The following is a 17,709-nucleotide window of genomic DNA, read 5'->3' as shown; positions in this document are numbered from 1 at the left end:
TTTGGGAGAAGCTCATTGGTAGGCCTGAGGTCAGAACAGGGGGGGCAGACAGATGTTGGAACGTGGCTTTTTGTAGCCATAAAATAACCTCATACCAAATTAAAATAGAAAAGTGTTTCAAAACTGGAGTCAAAGTGCTGGCCTCTGCAGAACAATGTAAGCCTCCGGGGTTGTGCTGAAGGACTGAACTGAGTCCTCTGGGAGGGGGGGCTGGACTTGAGGCATCTCCCCGTGGGTAGATCTGAGTGACCCTAAAAGGTAAGCGCGGGTGGCCCTACAGAGCCCTCTGGCCTGAGAGAGAGGTGGGGAGGTTGTCAGTCCTGTGGAACCAGTGCCCCCTGGTGGCCAGTTAAAGCCACTGTTTATTGCTATTTTGGGACGGATAGGGCCTGGAAGGGTAGACCAAGGAAGGATCCACAATTTAAACAAAGAGGAAAGAAAGAGAAATGATTGTCTCTCCTGCGCATCACCCAGCACCCAAGGGTGTACCCCTAGAGGTCTCGGAAGTAGACGGCCCCTCTGATTCGCCTTGCAGACACATCTGTCACAAATCTCAGTCTCTCATCTGGAGACCCACACACCCGTCTCAGTTCTCTGGCTCATCCTGGCCTCAGTCTCTGGTGGAACTTGGGAGGTAAGGAGATCGGCACACCAAGTGGGTGTTCAGCCCTGTACTGCTCAGCTGGGTGGCCTTGGCCTTGACTGCTGAGAGCCACCGCCACAGCCATCAAGTGCGAGTCAAAATGTCCGGTCAAGGAGAAACCACATGCATGAATTCCCTACCCACCCCTCCCCCCACTTTAAAAATTGTCAGACTTCCAGAGACTCTGACATATCACACATCCATCTCCCAGATTCAGTTCTTTTACTTTGCCCCATTTGCGTTTTCTATCCATAACTATGGCTGAGCCCTCATGCCCTTTCACTTCCAAAACCTTCAACATCTCCTAAAAATAAAGACAAACCACAAAACTGGAATCTTTCTCAGAAATTAATGGTCACTCCATTGCCATGTCGTGTCCCATCCATATTCCACTTTCCCCTGCTGACCCTGGAATACCTTTTAGAGCATCCCTACTCCCCCTCCACCTACCCCCTCCCGTCTTTAGTCCCACTCCAGTCAAGGTTCAGTCATTTGGCTGTCGTTTCCTCTAGAGCAACGCGCCCCCAACAGGTACTTTTTAAAGTAATGCTGAAGGACCTGAGCCCGTTTTCGAGGATATTCTGTATTTGTAATTTGTTCCATTGTTGCCTTGAGGGATTTCACTTGTTCTTTTTTGTTTTATTTTATTTTTCTTAATATTTTTATTTTTGAGAGAGAGAGAGAGAGAGAGACAGTGTGAGCAGGGGAGGGACAAAGAGAGAAGGAGTCACAGGATCCGAAGACAGGCTCCAGGCTCTGAGCTAGCTGTCAGCACAGAGCCTGACGCGGGGCTCGAACCCACGAACGTGAGATCTGACCTGAGCTGAAGTCAGAGGCCCGCTTCGGGCTCTGTGCTGAATGCTAACTCGGAGCCTGGAGCCTGCTTCAGATTCTGTGTCGCCCTCTCTCTCTGACCCTCCTCGCTCATGCTGTCTCTCTCTGCCTCTCAAAAAATAAGTAAATGTAAAAAAAATTTTTTTTAATCTGTTGTGTAGCATTGCGTAAGTGGAAGGTGTATAGCATGTTGTTTATATGTTGTAATATGAGCGCCAATGTAGTGATACTTATCAAGTTACATAACTGTACTGTAACAGTATCATCTAGACCCATTACAGTGTGTGTTAGATCTCAGTGGATTATTCACCACGAGTTACAAGTCTGTCCCTTCAACACCATCGCCCTCATCCACTGCACCCCCACCTCCCACTCCTTCAAGCAAAGTGGGGTCTACAGGCTGGACCGTATTGCGATGTGACATTGTTGGCAAGAAGCCCTCTTTGGTGGTACCGCGAGCTCCCTGTGGCACAGCCTCAGGAGGCAGGGAACCCAGACGGTCCTGTCTCAGAGGCCAAGTTTGATCCCTGGGGTAAAGCGGTGGGAAGTTCTAAATGCGGCAGGAGGGAGTGAAAATGCAGAGCTGCCCTTTGCCTCTGGCTTTTCGTTTTCTGGGCTGTCGGGCTGTCTGAGCCGTGACCTGTGCAGGGCGAGAGAAATGACTCCTCTGGAAGCCACATCTTGAGAGGTTTCTCAACACCACAGGCGCGGGAGCAGAGAGGGAGAGGCCCCCGGCTGAAGGATGCTCCAGGAACCCGCCGCCCCGGAGCCGGAGCAGCGCGGCGCCGTCAAGCTGGAGGAGGAGGAGGCCGCGGCGCAGGACGACCTCGGGCACGCCCGGGCCAGGCCCCGGCCCGAGGTGGCGCACCAGCTCTTCAGGTGTTTCCAGTACCAGGAGGACATGGGGCCCAGGGCGTCCCTGAGCCGGCTGCGGGAGCTGTGCCGCCGCTGGCTGCGGCCCGAGCTGCGCACCAAGGAGCAGATCCTGGAGCTGCTGGTGCTGGAGCAGTTCCTGAGCGCGCTGCCCGCGCACCTGCTGGCCCGGCTGCAGGGCCAGCCGCTGCGCGACGGCGAGGAGGTGGTGCTGCTGCTGGAGGGCGTCCGGAGGGAGGCCGGCGCCGCGGGGCCGCTGGTGAGGGGCGGCCGGCGGGGAGCCAGGGCCCTGCCTGCCCCGGGCAGACGTCACCGCGCACTCCCTTTTCCTCCCTCCGACGGTTCCTTCTTCACGTCCTGACGCCTCTGGCCCTCGCCTTTCCGTGGCCCCCTTTCCCTTGGGAGTCAGTGGGACGTGGATACCCCCCTCCCCTGTCCGTCACCTAACGCACATGTATCTTGAACAGGATTTTAGTTTCAATACTGGCAAGAACTGTCCCCGTGCAGATGTCACTTCGGGGCAACAGGAGGGCTCTTCCCAGGTCTCCAGTCACAGCCCCAAAAAGGAAGTACCCTGCGAAGGGCCTCTGGCCCTGGAGCCACCGAAGGGACCCCCGCCGTCCCTCCCGGGGCCCTCCGGGCCTGCGGACCTGCGGGCCTGGAGACATCCCCCAAGTTCAAAGCAGCCACTGAGCCCAGGCCCCAAGAGGGCATTCCAAGCCCTGCAAGAGTGCGGTGAGGAGCTGGTGCCCGGGCAGGTGGGAGCCAGGAGGCCCGGTATGGGAGGGTGGGGGGTGGGGGGAGGGGGGAGCCCCCCTCTTTGCCAGGGATGGGAGAGAGCCACTCACAGGCCGTGACCACAGTGCGCCCCCCAGAGGCACGGAGGGGGGTAAGTCTGCCTTCTAACGGCTCTCTCTTTCTTCTCCAACGTGCCAGCCCCCCAGGGCCCTGTGCTGTGGCTGGAGGAAGACCCCCGAGACCAGGAGTTGGCAGCCGTGCTGGTGAGCGGGCCTGGCCCCTCTGTCCGGGCCGTCCCTGGGCCCCTGCTGCTGTGGGTGGCAAACCCATGCCCTCCTTCACTTAAATTTTCAGTTTTTCATCCCCCTCAGGTCACAAAGCCCCCTTCCTCTGTCACCAAGGGTCCCCCTCATCCTTTTGTTACAGGAGTCCCTGACCTTTGAGGATGTCCCAGCAAAGAAGGCTTGGCCTGTTCACCCTCTGGGTAAGAGGCCCTTGTGGCTTGTGACCACTGAAGGTTCTTTCTCTCTGTTTCCAGAGGGGTGTCTGAAGCGCCAGACCCTACCTGACTCTTTGGCCTCTTTGGCTGAAAATGGGCTCTTCTGATAAGGATTCCTTCCTTCCTTCCTTCCTTCCTTCCTTCCTTCCTTCCTTCCTTCCTTCCTTCCGTCCCTCCACCCTTTGTTCATTCATTTACTTATTTTATACTTTTTTTTTAGTGTTCATTTATTTTTGAGAGAGAGAGCAGGATTGGGGAAGGGGCAGAGAAAGGGGGACAGAAGATCCTAAGCAGGCTCTGCACTAACAGCAGAGATCCCAAGGTGGGGCTAGAACTCACAAATATGAGATCATGACCTGAGCTGAAGTCCGACGCTCAACCAACAGAGCCACCCAGGCGCCCCTCTTTTACTTATTTTAAAGGCTCATTGTGTCTGATGTAACCATCAACCCCATTAACTTTGAGCTTTTAAAATGGGTGTTTGTAGGAGTGCTTGTGAGTGGGCATGGGGCTTGCATCTGGGGGAATGACAGGGTTCTGACACTAGACAGACAGTGGTGACAGCTGCACTGGGAATGCACTTAATGGACCTTTAAAGTGGTTACTATGGTAAATTCTATGTTTCTTTTTCACCCTCCCCTTTTGCCTGCCTCCCTGCTTTGTGGGATCCTGGTTTTCTTTCTGCTTCGAGGCAAAGAGGCTCTGGCAATTCCTGGGAACCTCTAGGGCTAGGCCTGCCCATCCCCTCCTTTTCTCCTTCTTTCTCAGGACCTGGAAGCAGAACCCCAGATGAGGAGTTCAAAGAAGAGCCCAAAGCCATCGCCTGGCCTGCTGTCCTCTCAACGGAGCCTCAGGCGGATAGTCCCCAGGTGGCAGAAGAGCCCCTTGTCCAGGGACCGGAGCCGGGCCCCAAAGTGAGCGGCACCGGCGGAGGAGGGTCCCCTCCCGGCAGGAGTGACATCCTGGAGGTCAAAGTGGCCGAGGGGACCCCCGGGTCGGAGCCAGAGCAGGAATTCATCTGCGCAGACTGCGGGGTGACTTTCCGACAGCTGGGCCGCCTGGAGGCGCACCAGCTGCGGTCTCACCCGGGCGCCCGGTCCTTTCCGTGCGAGCGCTGCGGGAAGAGCTTCGGCCGCAGCTCCATCCTCAAGCTGCACATGCGCACGCACACTGACGAGCGGCCCCACGCCTGCCACCTCTGCGGCCACCGCTTCCGCCAGAGCTCACACCTGAACAAGCACCTGCAGACTCACTCGTCGGAGCCTGCCTACCTGTGTGCCGAGTGCGGCCAGGGCTTCCAGCGCCGGACCAACCTCATGCAGCACCTGCTGGCGCACGCCAAGGACCAGAAGTCCCCGCGCGTCCCCGAGACCAAGCCCGAAGCGCGCGAGCTGGCCGTTGTCCTGTGCTCTCACTGCGGCCAGACCTTCCAGCGCCGCTCCAGCCTCAAGCGCCACCTGCGGATCCACGCCAAGGACAAGGGCCACCAGTGCTCGGAGTGCTCGGGCGGCCTGCGCCCGGGTCCCGAGCGCAGGCCCTACGTGTGCGGCGACTGCGGCAAGGCATTCCGGCGCAGCGAGCACCTGGGGGCCCATCGGCGCGTGCACACGGGCGAGCGGCCCTTCTCGTGCCAGGTGTGCGGCCGCAGCTTCTGCCAGAGCTCCCAGCTGGTCTGCCACCAGCGGGTGCACACGGGCGAGAAGCCCTACAGCTGCCCGCACTGCGGGAAGCGCTTTGTGCGGCGGGCGGGCCTCGCCCGCCACCTCCTGACCCACGGCGGCCCGAGGCCCCACCACTGCACCCAGTGCGGCAAGACCTTCAGCCAGATGCAGGACCTCGCCCGCCACCAACTCAGCCACACGGGCGAGAAGCCGTGCCGCTGCAGCGAGTGCGGGGAGGGCTTCAGCCAGAGCGCCCACCTGGCGCGCCACCAGCGCATCCACACCGGGGAGAAGCCCCATGCCTGCGACACCTGCGGCTACCGCTTCCGCAACAGCTCCAACCTGGCGCGACACCGCCGCAGCCACACGGGGGAGCGGCCTTACCGTTGCGAAACCTGCGGCCGGAGCTTCCGGCGCAACGCGCACCTGCAGCGGCACCTGGCCACGCACGCGGGCACCGAGGCCGCCAGGCCAGCCGAGCCCCCGCAGGAGTGCCGGGAGTGCGGCAAGAGCTTCAGCCGCAGCTGCAATCTGCTGCGCCACATGCTGGTGCACACGGGCGCCAGGCCCTTCTCGTGCGCGCAGTGCGGCCGCAGCTTCAGCCGCAACTCCCACCTGCTGCGCCACCTGAGAACCCACGCCCGCGAGACCTTGTACTAGCCTCGCGAGGGTTCCGGCCGGGCCCGCCCCACACGCCGCTCGCGGTGTCCTGGCAACCGGGCCGTCCCTGCCCCGGCCCTCCCTCTGGCTCCACCAGCTCCGTTAGTTCTCCCCTAGCCCGGAGGCATCTCTCCCTGGCCTCAGGGATGGATTTCAAAATGCCAAAAGTAAAACGGCTTTCTTAAAACTGACTCTGTTTTTGAGGTCCACCAAAACCCTGTTACCCTCACACTGTGACAGTGATGCCTTTTTCCCTTCCCTTCCCCAGCACCTTCCATAGCAAGCTAGATGGGAGCAGGCCCAGGGACGGGCTCCCTCCCCCCAACACACCCCGGAAAGACCCAGAGTTGGGAGGGTGACAGAGGGGTGCCGTCTGTCCTTGTCAGCTGTGAGTAAGGCCAAAGAGTCTCATTCCAGAATTCTCTGGAGTTGGCCCCCTAATCTGTGCTGTCCGGTACAGTACCCTCTACCCCTAAGTGGCTGTTTGAATTGATTTAAGTGGTAGGGCACCTGGGTGGCTCAGTCAGTTGGGTGTCAGATTTTTGCTCAGGTCTTGATTTCCAGGTTGGTGAATTCCAGCCGTGATTCAGGTTCAGTGCTGACAGCCCAAAGCCTGTCTGGGATTCTCTCTCCTCTCTCTGTCCCTCCCCTGCATTCCCTGTCTTTCAAAATCAATAAATAAAAACTTTAAAAAATTAATTAAAATGGAATATAATTAAAAACCCCAGATTTTGGGTTCTTACAGGAAATCTTGTTTTTGAAATGTAGGTAACTGATTCAAATCGAAGATGCTAGCAGATGAAATGAAACCTGCCTAATGGGCAAGTGGGGTTGTGGGCTAGGGACCCCTAACGACCCATAATCCTGTAAACCCAAAGCTGGTTTGGCGGAGTCCCCACCTCCCAGCCAGGGTTGGCAGTCTAGGGGACAGGATTCTTGGCCTCCCATTCTCGTGGACAGATTTTTAAATCATGTGACTTCTGGTAATACTGCAAGAAAGAAAACAAGCTTTGCAATGCTAGAGCACGCACCCACTTCCTGCTCCAGCCAGTGGTTTTGTCACCCACAACTCTTTAAGTGCTTTTTGTCCCTCCTCCAGCCTGGCCCAAGACTGCTCTTCAGTAAAGGCTTGTGGACAGAAAGTGAACTTGTCAACCAGGACTCAAGAGACTTGGAGAAGAGCTGTCCCCAGATCTGGGGAAAGGAGAGATGATTCTTGGGCACAAAGCTCTGAGCCTAGGGAAGGTCCGGGCTTTAGGGGGTTGGGAGGAAGATGAGGTCGGATACAGAGAGTCACCAGAGGTCCCAGAACAAATTAGAGTCATGGAAGACCCCAGAGAAGAATATTTCTTGATCAACTAAGAATGAGAGTAAGGAGTTGTGAGTACCCACAGCATTTGAAGACTTTATTTCTTGGGCACCTACTAGGTACCAGGGAATGTGCTGGGCTATTGAAGAGAACAAGGCCTGAAACAGAAGAACAGAAGGAGACATCCTCAGAACTGGAGGAAGGGCATCCCCATGGAGGGAACAGCAGGTACAAAGTCCCTGAGAGCAGAAAACTGTACCTGAGGGAGATCTGTAGGGATGCGAGGACACAGACGGCCTCAGAGGCCCAGGTCAGGTGTATTTATGATGGGAAGATGGGATGGTTTTAAGCAGGAAGTGACTTTATAGATTTGATTCGGCTTGAAAGGGGCAAGACCAGGGAGACCAACTAGAAGAGCATCACAGTTGTCCTGGCTTGGGACAATGGTGACCTCTATGGAGCCGTGGGGTCACGAAAGCCTCCCCTGTCTTCACACAGTAGGAGGGTTTTCCCATGGTGTCAGTGCAAAGACGCAAAGAGAAGAGGCAGTTTCACACAGCGCCACGTGAAAATGCGGGGCTGGGGGCCCAAATGCTGACCGGGCATTGGAGGAGAGGACACGACCGCAGGGACGTGAAAGCTGCGTCAGGCCCTGGCAGTGGATGGCCCCTTGGAGCTGGGGACTCGGGCCTGAGATGGGCCTTCGGGTAAAAGGCCATGAGAGGGATCCGCTGGGAGTGGAACAGGATGGTGGCAGTAGGGGCTCTGCGAAAGGAACCCCCATTTTGGGTTGCCTCCTGCCTCAGGAAGAGGAGGCCGGGGCCTGGAGGAAGGATGATGCGTCCGCTATAGTCCCCTCCCTCGCAGGGCAGGGGCTGTGAGCAAGCAGGGCCCCTCAAGATGACCAGGCCACCAAGAAGCTACTGCCAGGGATGGCTTAGCCATTGCCTCCTGGCGGACTCACAGCTGGCCCCCAGGGAGGCGATTTTTCTAAGAATCAAAGAGTTCATTCCTGTGATCCAGAAGGGGCTTTAAGAAACTGGCAGATGAGGTGAGGGAGCGCCTGGGTGGCCAGTTGCCCAACCAACTGACTTCAGCTCAGGTCATGATCTCGCAGTTCACAAGTTCGAGCCCCACGTCAGGCTCTGTGCTGACACCTCAGAGCCTGGAGCCTGCTTCGGATTCTGTGTCTCCCTCTCTGTCCCTCCCCTGCTCACTGTCTCTCTCACTCTCTCTCTCTCTCTCAAAAATAAATAAACATTAAAAAGAAAAAGCAAAGAAACTGGCAGAGAGCGAGTGGGCGTCACCCCCCACATCCCTCTCTCAGGTCAGCACATTCCAGGGGTCTGGAGCCTTTCTTTGCAGGTGTTTCCCAGCCCCGCCCAGCTCATTTCCTGCCCCCTTTCCTGCTCTGTCCTCAGGTCAGGGCCCCGGAACACCCTCAGCTCTGTCTCTGCAGCTGCTGTTTGAGGCCAAACACCCAGTGCAAAAATCTGTGTGCAGCCTCAGGAAGCCAGAAGTCAGTGGGGAAGGGAGGGTTGAGGTGGGGGAGACCGACTGAAAGGTGGTGAGCTGGGCCGAGCCCCTCCGGCCTGGCCTTGCTCCTGCTCACCCCCCCCATTTCTGTGTTTGCAGGCCCACAGGCGGCCACAGCCACAGATTTGAGTCCCGGTGTCTGTTCTGCCCCAGGCTGCCCTTCTCTCTCGTCCAGGTGGGGGTCCTCCTCCCCTGCCCCTCCTCTGTCCCAACCTTAAGGCCTCTGATGTTGCTGGGAAGACCCAGGAGCTTCTGTGGCATGTGCAGGATGAAGACCCAGGTCAGAAGGACAAACGGAAGGGGCGGAAGTTCCTCAGGCCTGAGCTCCCTGCCGCTCCGGCGTCAGGCAATGCGTGGGCCAGAAAACGTCCAGTGCTTACCAGGGGTCCGTGACCAGCCGTACCCGAGTCCCATGTACGGATTATTGAGGTCAGGTGGACCCCACCCTGGTCCATGCGACCCATGTCCTCTCCCCTCCCCAGCGCCCAGGGGCCCCTGCCTCCTGTCCAACAGGCACTCAGTTTGACTCAATCAGCTTTTTTTTTTTAATGTTTACGTATTTCTTTTGTTTATTTACTTACTTTTGTTTTGAGAGAGAGAGATCTCGAGGGTGTGCGCAGAGGATCCCGAGCGGAGAGTGTGAGCAGAGAGAGGGGGGGACGGAGGACACAAAGCGGGGTCTGAGCTGACAGCAGAGTTAGATCAGACGGAGTGGAAGACCACCGACAGAGGCTCAACCGACTGAGCCCCACCAGCCCCCACAACCAGCTTTCACCAAGACCTCCCAGCCGGCGCAGGGGGCAGACCCGGGCAGGGAGAGGGCGGGCGGCCCGGGGGGCCGGGGCTAGGCTTGGGTGCAGCTCCGGAACACCTGGGCCACAGAGGCGCAGATGTGGGCCAGCGCGCTGCAGACGGCCTCCACCGCGCTGCAGACGGCCTCCACCGCGTGGCACACGGCCTGCACCGCGGGGCACACGGCCTGCCAGCCGGCGGCCACCTTCCGCTTCAGCCAAGCCAGCGCTTCCTGCCACGTCTGCTGCAGCCGGCGGAGCAGCCTTCGGAACCATCTCAGTCCTCTGTCCCAAAAGGCCTCCTGCGTGTCCTGGACCCCTGGGTCGTCCTCCTCTTCCGGGTCAGGGACAGAGGGCCTCCAGAACCTGTAACGTAACTCCTGCCGCAGTTCGGGAAGTAACGGACTGGATTCCTGCAAGGATGGGGATGCTGTTCAGGGTTCCCCCTGGGGGTCACAGCCCAGGATTTGGCCCTGGCTGAGGCCTCCCAACCTTTGTGAGAATAGGGAGCCAGATGCCCGGGCCTCCCACCGACAGCCCCTACAGGCTCAGCCCCTCGAGGCCTCCCCACCCGCAGACGCGCGCCTGGCCATACCTGCATGTTCACTGACGGCCTGCGCGGCCCCTCAGACACCGAGGCGCCCCCCACCCTCCGCTCACGGGGGCTGTGCACACACGCGGAGCACACAGTCAACACCCAGCAGGTGGGGAAGGGGAATGGGCTTCTCACATTCACCTGATCGTTGTCCTGAAGGTGACCGCCCACGGTCTGGAGCATGACCTCATTGAAGCCATTCTGGGGAGAGGGGAGAGTTCGGAGGCTCTAGACCTGCTCCTGCCTGTGACCTTCATGGGTCCAGGTGAGTCTCAGGGAGCCAGGAGCCCGGACCCAATAACCTGGCTGAGCGCGGTCCTGGGGACTAAGCTTTGCGGGGGGGACAATGCCAAGACTCACCTCCATCTCTTGCCGCGCGAGCCTCCTCTCCTTGGGAGAAAATCACTTGGTTTAGAATCCTCCCAGCCTCTCCCACTCTCAGTCTCCTCCCCAAGCCCTCGCTTGTCCTCTGCTGGGTCCAGCCCAGGAGCCTGGGGACCAGGTGACTGGCATCCCTGCTCTTTCATCAATATGCCCGGTGACTTGGACACCTTGCTAAGCCTCCGTCACCTGTGTCCTTGCCTGCCACACAGGTGTGAACCGGGAGATTTTGCAAGGATCTGCCCAGTATAAAGGAAAGAGCAAACCTGATGTCACATCTTCATCTTCGTCACCATCACCATCATTGTCCTGACACCACCCACCTGCCCCAAATTGGAGACAGCCTGGCACTGGGGGCTCGTGACCCACCTGTGCTCCTTGGAGTTGCTGGAGATTATCACAATAGTTGTGCACCATCCGGCACTGGGCAGAGAGGAGAGGAGGAAGTTAGAGAGGCCTCAGCCTTCCTCTCTCAGGACCCTGGGCGGCCCAGAACATTCTCCGTTGCCCACGGCAGAACCCAGGCCTCCCTCCCTCCCCCACACACTGGGGAGAGCTTACCATCTCGTGCCTCATCCTCTCAATATCACCTCTGCCTTCCTGTGGGGGTAATAGTGACCCTCAGAGCCATGGGAACTTGCCGCCCCCCACACTTGTGCACACACACGCCCCCCACGCACATGCACGCGCATGTATGACCACTGCCCCCAAACTGTTCAGGACCCACTGTGTTACCGAACACCTCCCCTCTCTGTCCCCGCCGCCAGTGGCTGCTGCTCTCCGAGGCCGTGACAGGCGTGTAGCCCCTGACTGCTGCCTCTGCAGACCCTGTCCCCTTCCTGGGCCCTCGGCCCACCCCACAGAGGTGCAGGGTTCCCCAGACACGTCCTCACCGGTCCCCACCTTAGGGCCAAATCTGGTACCGGTTCCCTTGTCGCTGGGCAGTCAGTGCCACACGCAGAATGTCCACGGCTCTGGGCAAATACCTTTTGGCGGGCACCCGCCTACACACTTTTTGGGTCCCTGCTCCATAGTCCATTGTTACCATTGTTACCAATCCCGCAGGGCCAACCTCACAACTGGGGTGGGGGCCTGGTAGGGTGGGGCGGGTGACAGGGCGCCCCCAAAGGTAGGAAGGACACCAAGGCTGATGCAGGTCCTCGGCTGCAGGTCCAGGGCAGAGAGGAATTTGAAAACTTTGCAGGAAAGCACTGCCTCCCCACCCGCAGGTTCGCAGGGTGCCTGGAGGGGCCCGCTGGGCTCGGGGCCTCTCGCTCTCTGGACCCTCCATTCTCCAGCTCCCCCACAAGCACGCCAGGTCGAACTCCTAGCGTAGCCCCCTTGTCCCGGTACCACCCACTGCTCCTCAGTGCCCCCTGAGACACACACACACAGAACTGCTCCCCATAATTTATCCCCAGACAGGAAATCTGGCCCCACAACCAGGACCGACTCTACAAAGTGAATGACTCAGAGCAAAATGAAACTGTGAGGCTGTTTGTCAATAATTATTCAGAATTTCAGGATGAGCATTCAACAAAGGAAGCTCGGGGTCCCTATGGGCTGGGGCCTGTTGAATGCACGGGTCACTGCCTCTGACCCCCTGCTTCCCCAGTGGATCCCCCCACTGGCCTAGGAGCATGGGACAGAGCAGGTGCATGTGGAGGGGTCAGGGGGCGTGGGGGCCAGCGCGGGCGGGAGAGGGGGGCCCACAGCGGGGAGATGGTACCCGGGGCCCGCTGCCCTCCAATTGCTCTCACTCACCTGGGCGAGGGCCATGGTTGCTCAGGGCTCCGGAGGCGGCGGCCTGGCAGGGAGGAACAGGGGTGAGTTAGGGGGTTGAGGGGAAGCTGCCTCCCTGCCACCCCACCCTCCACGGAAAGCCCCTTTGGCTGCAGCCTCCTCCCCAGCCCTCCGCAGAGGCAGTCACCTCTCGGGTCCTCCCAGCAGATGCTTCTGCTCCGGAGAGAGCCTCTGAATTTAAGAGGGAGGAGTGAGGAGGGAGGTAGGGGAGGCTGGGGAGGGTGGAGACTGGTCTGGGGGCAGGATGTGAGGCTGGGTGTGTGTGTGTGTGTGTGTGTGTGTGTGTGTGTGTGTGTGTGTGAGAGAGACACACGGAGACAGAAGCAAAGACAGACCTGGGGACCGAGAGCCTGGGAAGGGGTGGGCAAGGCTTCTGGCTGCGGCCCCCCCACTCTCTGAGCTGGGGTAGGGGATTTCGGAGCCCGGGAACAAGCCGCCTCCCCACCCTTATCAGCCTGGAAAAGGCTGAGGCAAAGTCCAGACTTGTGAAAGCAGATCGCGGCTCTGCAAGATGAAATCATCCAGTGGAGGATCAAGCAAGGTACTGGGGAATGCTGACTAGGTCACTTGGGACGGAGCATACCCCAGGTCCAAAGTCCAGAGAATGATCCACGCACCTCCTGGCCCAGGGCACAGCTAGCCTGGTGAGATCCCTAAGGTGGGCCCACCGGGGCTGGGGCCTAAGCAGACTGCCCCGTAGGCCCCTGCAGGGGTGGCTGGAGGCGATGTCTGCCGGCCGTGGAACAGGGTAAAGCCCTCAGGAGGGGCTGAGGACAACCGGCCTAGGCTCAGCTGACCAGGCTCTCCTGAGCCCCCCTGGGGCAGAGGGGCGCCAAGGTCCTGCAATCCTCAGGCACCTATTGGGGCCCTCTCAGGTCCTGGCCAGCCCTGTGCAGTTCTGGGGTCACCTGGAACTTACCCTACTCTGGCTCAGAGCCCTCTGGGTCCAGCGCAGCTGGGTCCGCCCTCTATATTGGTGCCCTGGGGTCGCGTGGGCTGGGTACCTAAACCAATCAAGGCCTCAGCAGGGCGGCTGCTGTGAGGGCCTTGGGCGGAGGGTCTGTTCCAGCCTCTCACCCAGGCCGGTGGTTGGCCATCTTCAAGGTCATGTCATTCTCCACGTATGTGCGTCTGTCTGCTAACTTCCCAGTTTCATGGGGACACGAGTCCTATTGGGTTAGGGCCCATCCAATTACCTCTTTGCCTAGATGCCATGTATAAAGATCTTATCTCCAAATAAGGTCACCGTCTGAGGTCCTGGGGATTAGGACTTGAACACATGAGTCTGGTGGGGAGGGGACACAACTCAGCCCCTATCACCCTTACAGAGGACCTGGGCTCCTGAGGGGCCACCAGAAGGACAGAATGATAAAGCCTATTTCCTTGGTCAAAGCCTCACTTGCATTAACTAGACCCAAGCAGGCATCTCCTGGCCCCTCAGGGGCCCATCAATGGTCTGAAGCCCCCTGTGCACATCTAGGAATCCAGATCCTTCCCTGAGCCATCTTTATAGTCCAGATGAGGAGAGAGGAGTTTGCAGCTGCATGTGATGCTCGGGGCTCTTCTTGGGAAGCACAGCCCCGACCCCATGAGCCCTCAGGCCCTCCCTGACGCGCAAAGGCCGCCAGCTGCAGGCATTTTTGTGTCACAGTCACGGCGACTGCACCATTTTGTTTACAGCTTCGGGGAGAAACAATTCAGACACAACTCACCCACTGAAGTGTATCATTCAATGCACAGAATTGTGCAACCGTCACAACCAATTTCAGGCCCTTTTTGTCACCTGAAAAAGGGGAGCCAGCACCCCCCAATCCCAAAGCCCCACCCCTGCCGGTCCCGGGCTGCCGCTCATCTACTATCTGTCTCTGGAGTTCCCTGGGTCTGGACATTTCGTATAAATGGAATCACACAGAGGTGGTCACACTGTGTGATCTTTCGGGTCCGCCTTTTGCCCTCAGCACAGGGTTTTCGATGCATCAGGGCTGTAGCACGAATTTGAAGTTCACTCCTTTCGACGGCTAAGAACACGCCGAGGTATAAGCGTGCCGCTCCGTGGACCCACTCCTGCCGACGGGCATCTCGGTGGTTTCCACCTTTTGGCCGTCGTGACCTTCCCTGCACAGGTTTCTGTGTGGACGTATGTTTTTATTTCTCTTAGGTTCACACCTAGGAGGGGAACTGGGGCTCACATGGTAACTATGACGTCACCCTTGGAGGAAAGTATATTCTGATCCTTTGCCCATATTTTTTAAGCAGTAATTCTTTTTTATTTTAATTTTTTTAATGTTTTATTTTATTTTTGATACAGAGAGAGACAGAGCATGAGAGGGGGAGGGGCAGAGAGAGGAGGAGACACAGAACTGGAAGCAGGCTCCAGGCTCTGAGCTAGCTGTCAGCACAGAGCCTGACGCGGGGCTCGAACCCACGAACGTGAGATCTGACCTGAGCCGAAGTCGGAGGTTTAACCGACTGAGCCACCTAAGCGCCCCTTCCTTTGCCCATTTTTGAGTTGGGTCATTTGTCTTCTGCTTACTGAGTTGTAAGAGTATTTTATATATTCTGGGTACAACTCTCTTATCAGATACGTCCTTTGCAAGTATTTTCTCCCGTTTTGTGGGTGGTCTTTTCAGTTTTTAATGGTGTCCTTTGAAGCACAAATGTTTTACATTTTGATTATGAGACTGTTTTAAAAATAAAAGTAATCAACTTGACACAGCATTTTCGGTAGTATACTTACTAAAAATATATATTTACATATATATGTATATATATATTTTAAGGTTTATTTCTAAGTAATCTCTACACTCATTGTGGGGCTACAACTCACAACCGTGAGGTCAATACCTACAGGCTTCACCAATGGAACCAGCCAGGAGCCTCAGAAAGCATTTTGTTTTAAAGTAGGCACCACGCCCAAGGTGGGGCTCAAACCCAAACCCACAACCCTGAGATCAAGAGTCACATGCTGTGTTGACCGAGCCAGCCAGGCACCCTTAATAAATTTTTTAAGTCTGGAGAAGAAGTTTCCATGTAGCAATGAAAGAAGCCACAGATTTCACTTTGGATGCCCCTCCTCTGAGCTCGCCTAGCCGGCTTTTTTAGTTTCTCCCTGTTCCCTCCTCTCATTCATTCTCTTTCCGTCTGTCACCCCACTGCCCATCAACTCTGAATCCCAGGTTCTTCTACGAAACAGAACCATCCAGGTCTGTCAAGTTTCTGCCACCAAACTCACCCCGGATCCATCTGTGCTCTGGAGAAAGGAAGGGCTTTCTCTCTGGTCACTTTCATTGTCTTCCCCCCGGGGCTCATCAGCTTTTAAAATACAAGTTTCCTCTTCCATTTATTTTGAAAGGATCCTGACAGAGGATTTCTGCTTTTTGGTGGCTTAGAATTCTCAGGTCACGGATTGGCTGAAGACACCTGGCAGTTGCCCTCCTACCGGACAGCTTGTTGTGACCGAGGGCCCTGCCGCGCCGCCCAGACAGCGCTGTGGGTGGGTGGCAACCCAGGAAGGGGCCCCTATGTGGCTGCACCCACGGGGGACAGACCCCACTCAAGTGAGGCCATGAACTTGACTCTACAGAGAATGTGCAGAGGTTGGTTCCTGGGAGGTAGAACACTTGAGAGACACAGAAAAGCCACCAGACAGAGGTGACAGCTGCTGTCCTACCGCCTCACCCATCAGACCCCCCCCCCCCCCCCCCCCCCCCCCCCCCCCCCCCCCCCCCCCCCCCCCCCCCCCCCCCCCCCCGGCCGCTTACTCAAATGTGGGCTTCTGCTCCCAACCGCCCAGTGATTCAGACTGAGGGCATGGGAGCTGCCTTTTTAAGTTCCCTAGGTGATTCTGATGTGGACTCTTCCAGAAGTATAGTTCCAGAGGCACTGATGGAGATCCTGAATTCTGTGGGGGAGTGGGAGGTGAATGAGGTGGCCTGCCCACTCCTCACCCGGGGGTCCTGAGGACCCAGCGACCCCCGGATGAGAGGGAACTCAGTCCACTGTCTTCACAGCACCGAGCCTGGAGAACCCAGGAGTTCTCCCTGGGGGCAGTGGTACGCTCCAGTGCGAAGGGACTGAGGGTTTTTAGGAATTGGAGGGTGTACTGTTGAACCCAGACTGTTCTGGGTCCAAGTTGGTGACCAGAAAGGAGGTCCACAGGGGCCTTGGTTGCGGAGGGTCGTCGCGGTGGCCAATGATGTCACCTAGGACATGGCACATTGGTGCTGAAGGCAGAGTAGCTTCCGGGTGGGGTCTGGGGGCCCCGTCCATGTGACATTGACTGGGACACTGTGGAAGCAGGACAGTGGGACACTTCTGGGAAATTCGGAGTAGCAGGTGGAGAGAGGGGCTGGGGTTCAGTTCCCCCAATCAGTGCAGTCCTCTACCGTCCCGGATGGTCAGGAGTCCGTCTGGGGAGCAGCAAATGCCAGGTGGGGGCAGGGCTACAGTCGTCCGCGGCTTTCTGAAAAACACCAGCTGTTCCGGGAAAAGGAGCGTCCTGTAGGTGCGGCGCAGCCGGGCAACGGTGGGGGGAGGGATGGTGTGTGCAGGGGATGCTGTGGGGGCTGGGAGGGCGAGGGCGAGCACACGGCCCACCCAGTCTCAGAGCTAGCCCGCCCCCAGGCCCCCCGACCCGCGGCGTGCCAGCAGAACCCCGCCCAGGACCGGCCCCCTCAGCTGGAGGCGACGCCCCCCAGCAGCAGGGGTAGAAGGGACAGCAGGAAGCACAGCGACGGCCGCCCTGAGGCCTGATTGATCTCGCACTGACAATTGCAGGTTCCGGGCTCGAGGGTCGCTTTGGGGGGCCTGGGGGCGCGTGGGCCTGCGCTGGGGGCCGGGCAGTCCAGCCACTTGGGACCCATGGGTTGGGGGGAGTCGGACTCCGCCTTGACGCTGCCCTTGGGAAAGCGCCAGTAGTGGGCGCCCTTGCAGAAGTAGGTGTCACCTGCGGGGAAGGGAGGACACACCTCGGGGGCCGGCCCAGGCTGCCCCTCCCGCGGCGCCGCGTCTCCCCCGAGGGCGCCCCGAAACCCCCCGGAGGGCCCCTCTCCCGGTCCCGGCCCCACCCCTCGACGGTCCGCGCGAACTCTCCCACCTGAGTTGCTGACGGTGACATCGTCGGGGGCGTGAGGCGCCCCTTCCCAAAGACTCAGGTCGCGGGGGTAGCCGGGGTCCGGGCGCCCGGCCGCCTCGTCGTAGCGCCAGTAGCTGCGGCCCCTTATCAGGTAGGTCTTCCCGTTCTGCGGCCACGAGAACACGGCGTCCACGGCCTCCCCGGGCGGCAGCCCCAGCTCCGCCAGCGCCCGCGGCGCGCCCTCTAGCTGCCGGTCCCGGAACACCCAGAACCGGGGGCCTGCGGGCGGGGCGGGGCCAGGTGAGCAGCCGC

General features: G+C 58.5%; 3 protein-coding genes across 4 annotated transcripts in view; 1 reads left to right on the top strand and 2 right to left on the bottom strand.

The window, feature by feature from the left end:
* Nucleotides 1-2,378: 2,378 nt before the first annotated feature.
* On the top strand, nt 2,379-6,565 carry ZSCAN10 (zinc finger and SCAN domain containing 10). Its single transcript, XM_029948657.1, has 5 exons — nt 2,379-2,609; nt 2,818-3,085; nt 3,287-3,351; nt 3,515-3,572; nt 4,356-6,565. The coding sequence occupies exons 1-5, from the start codon at nt 2,379-2,381 to the stop codon at nt 5,906-5,908; spliced, it is 2,175 nt and encodes a 724-aa protein (XP_029804517.1). The 3' UTR covers nt 5,909-6,565.
* Nucleotides 6,566-9,304: 2,739 nt separating this feature from the next.
* On the bottom strand, nt 9,305-12,513 carry IL32 (interleukin 32). 2 transcript variants are annotated; one of them, XM_029946549.1, is made up of 7 exons: nt 12,451-12,513; nt 12,285-12,327; nt 11,082-11,120; nt 10,890-10,943; nt 10,500-10,529; nt 10,281-10,340; nt 9,305-9,957 (listed from the first exon to the last, which is right to left on the bottom strand). In XM_029946549.1, exons 2-7 carry the CDS (start codon nt 12,297-12,299, stop codon nt 9,598-9,600), a joined length of 558 nt encoding a protein of 185 aa, XP_029802409.1. In that variant the 5' UTR covers nt 12,300-12,327; nt 12,451-12,513; the 3' UTR covers nt 9,305-9,597. The 2 variants fall into 2 exon arrangements, with proteins under 2 accessions (XP_029802409.1, XP_029802411.1); XM_029946551.1 differs by lacking the exons at nt 12,285-12,327; nt 12,451-12,513 and adding an exon at nt 11,424-11,529.
* Nucleotides 12,514-16,705: 4,192 nt separating this feature from the next.
* The window catches only part of MMP25 (matrix metallopeptidase 25), a gene marked incomplete at its 5' end in the record, with an annotated part of 9,335 nt that continues 8,331 nt past the window's right edge, over nt 16,706-17,709 (bottom strand). The window contains 2 exons of the mRNA XM_029949502.1: nt 16,706-17,268; nt 17,419-17,676. Of these exons, the coding sequence (XP_029805362.1) occupies nt 16,997-17,268; nt 17,419-17,676 (530 nt within the window). The remainder of the gene's footprint in view (nt 17,269-17,418; nt 17,677-17,709) is intronic.

Source organism: Suricata suricatta, chromosome 8 (assembly GCF_006229205.1).
Source record: "Suricata suricatta isolate VVHF042 chromosome 8, meerkat_22Aug2017_6uvM2_HiC, whole genome shotgun sequence".
Classification (NCBI taxonomy): domain Eukaryota; kingdom Metazoa; phylum Chordata; class Mammalia; order Carnivora; family Herpestidae; genus Suricata; species Suricata suricatta.
The sequence above is the reverse complement of the archived record's forward strand: the minus strand, read 5'-3'. Positions and strand labels throughout refer to the sequence as shown.

Excerpts from the sequence above, each read along its gene's own strand:
- ZSCAN10 (XM_029948657.1), top strand. The coding sequence starts at position 2,379 with ATGGGGCCCAGGGCGTCCCTGAGCCGGCTGCGGGAGCTGTGCCGCCGC. Across the intron at positions 3,086-3,286 it reads CCAAGCCCTGCAAGAGTGCG|CCCCCCAGGGCCCTGTGCTG; the intron begins GTGAGGAGCTGG and ends CCAACGTGCCAG. Across the intron at positions 3,352-3,514 it reads AGGAGTTGGCAGCCGTGCTG|GAGTCCCTGACCTTTGAGGA; the intron begins GTGAGCGGGCCT and ends CTTTTGTTACAG.
- IL32 (XM_029946549.1), bottom strand. Across the intron at positions 10,530-10,889 it reads AGCAACTCCAAGGAGCACAG|GAGAGGAGGCTCGCGCGGCA; the intron begins GTGGGTCACGAG and ends TTTTCTCCCAAG. Across the intron at positions 10,341-10,499 it reads TCGCGCGGCAAGAGATGGAG|AATGGCTTCAATGAGGTCAT; the intron begins GTGAGTCTTGGC and ends CCCTCTCCCCAG.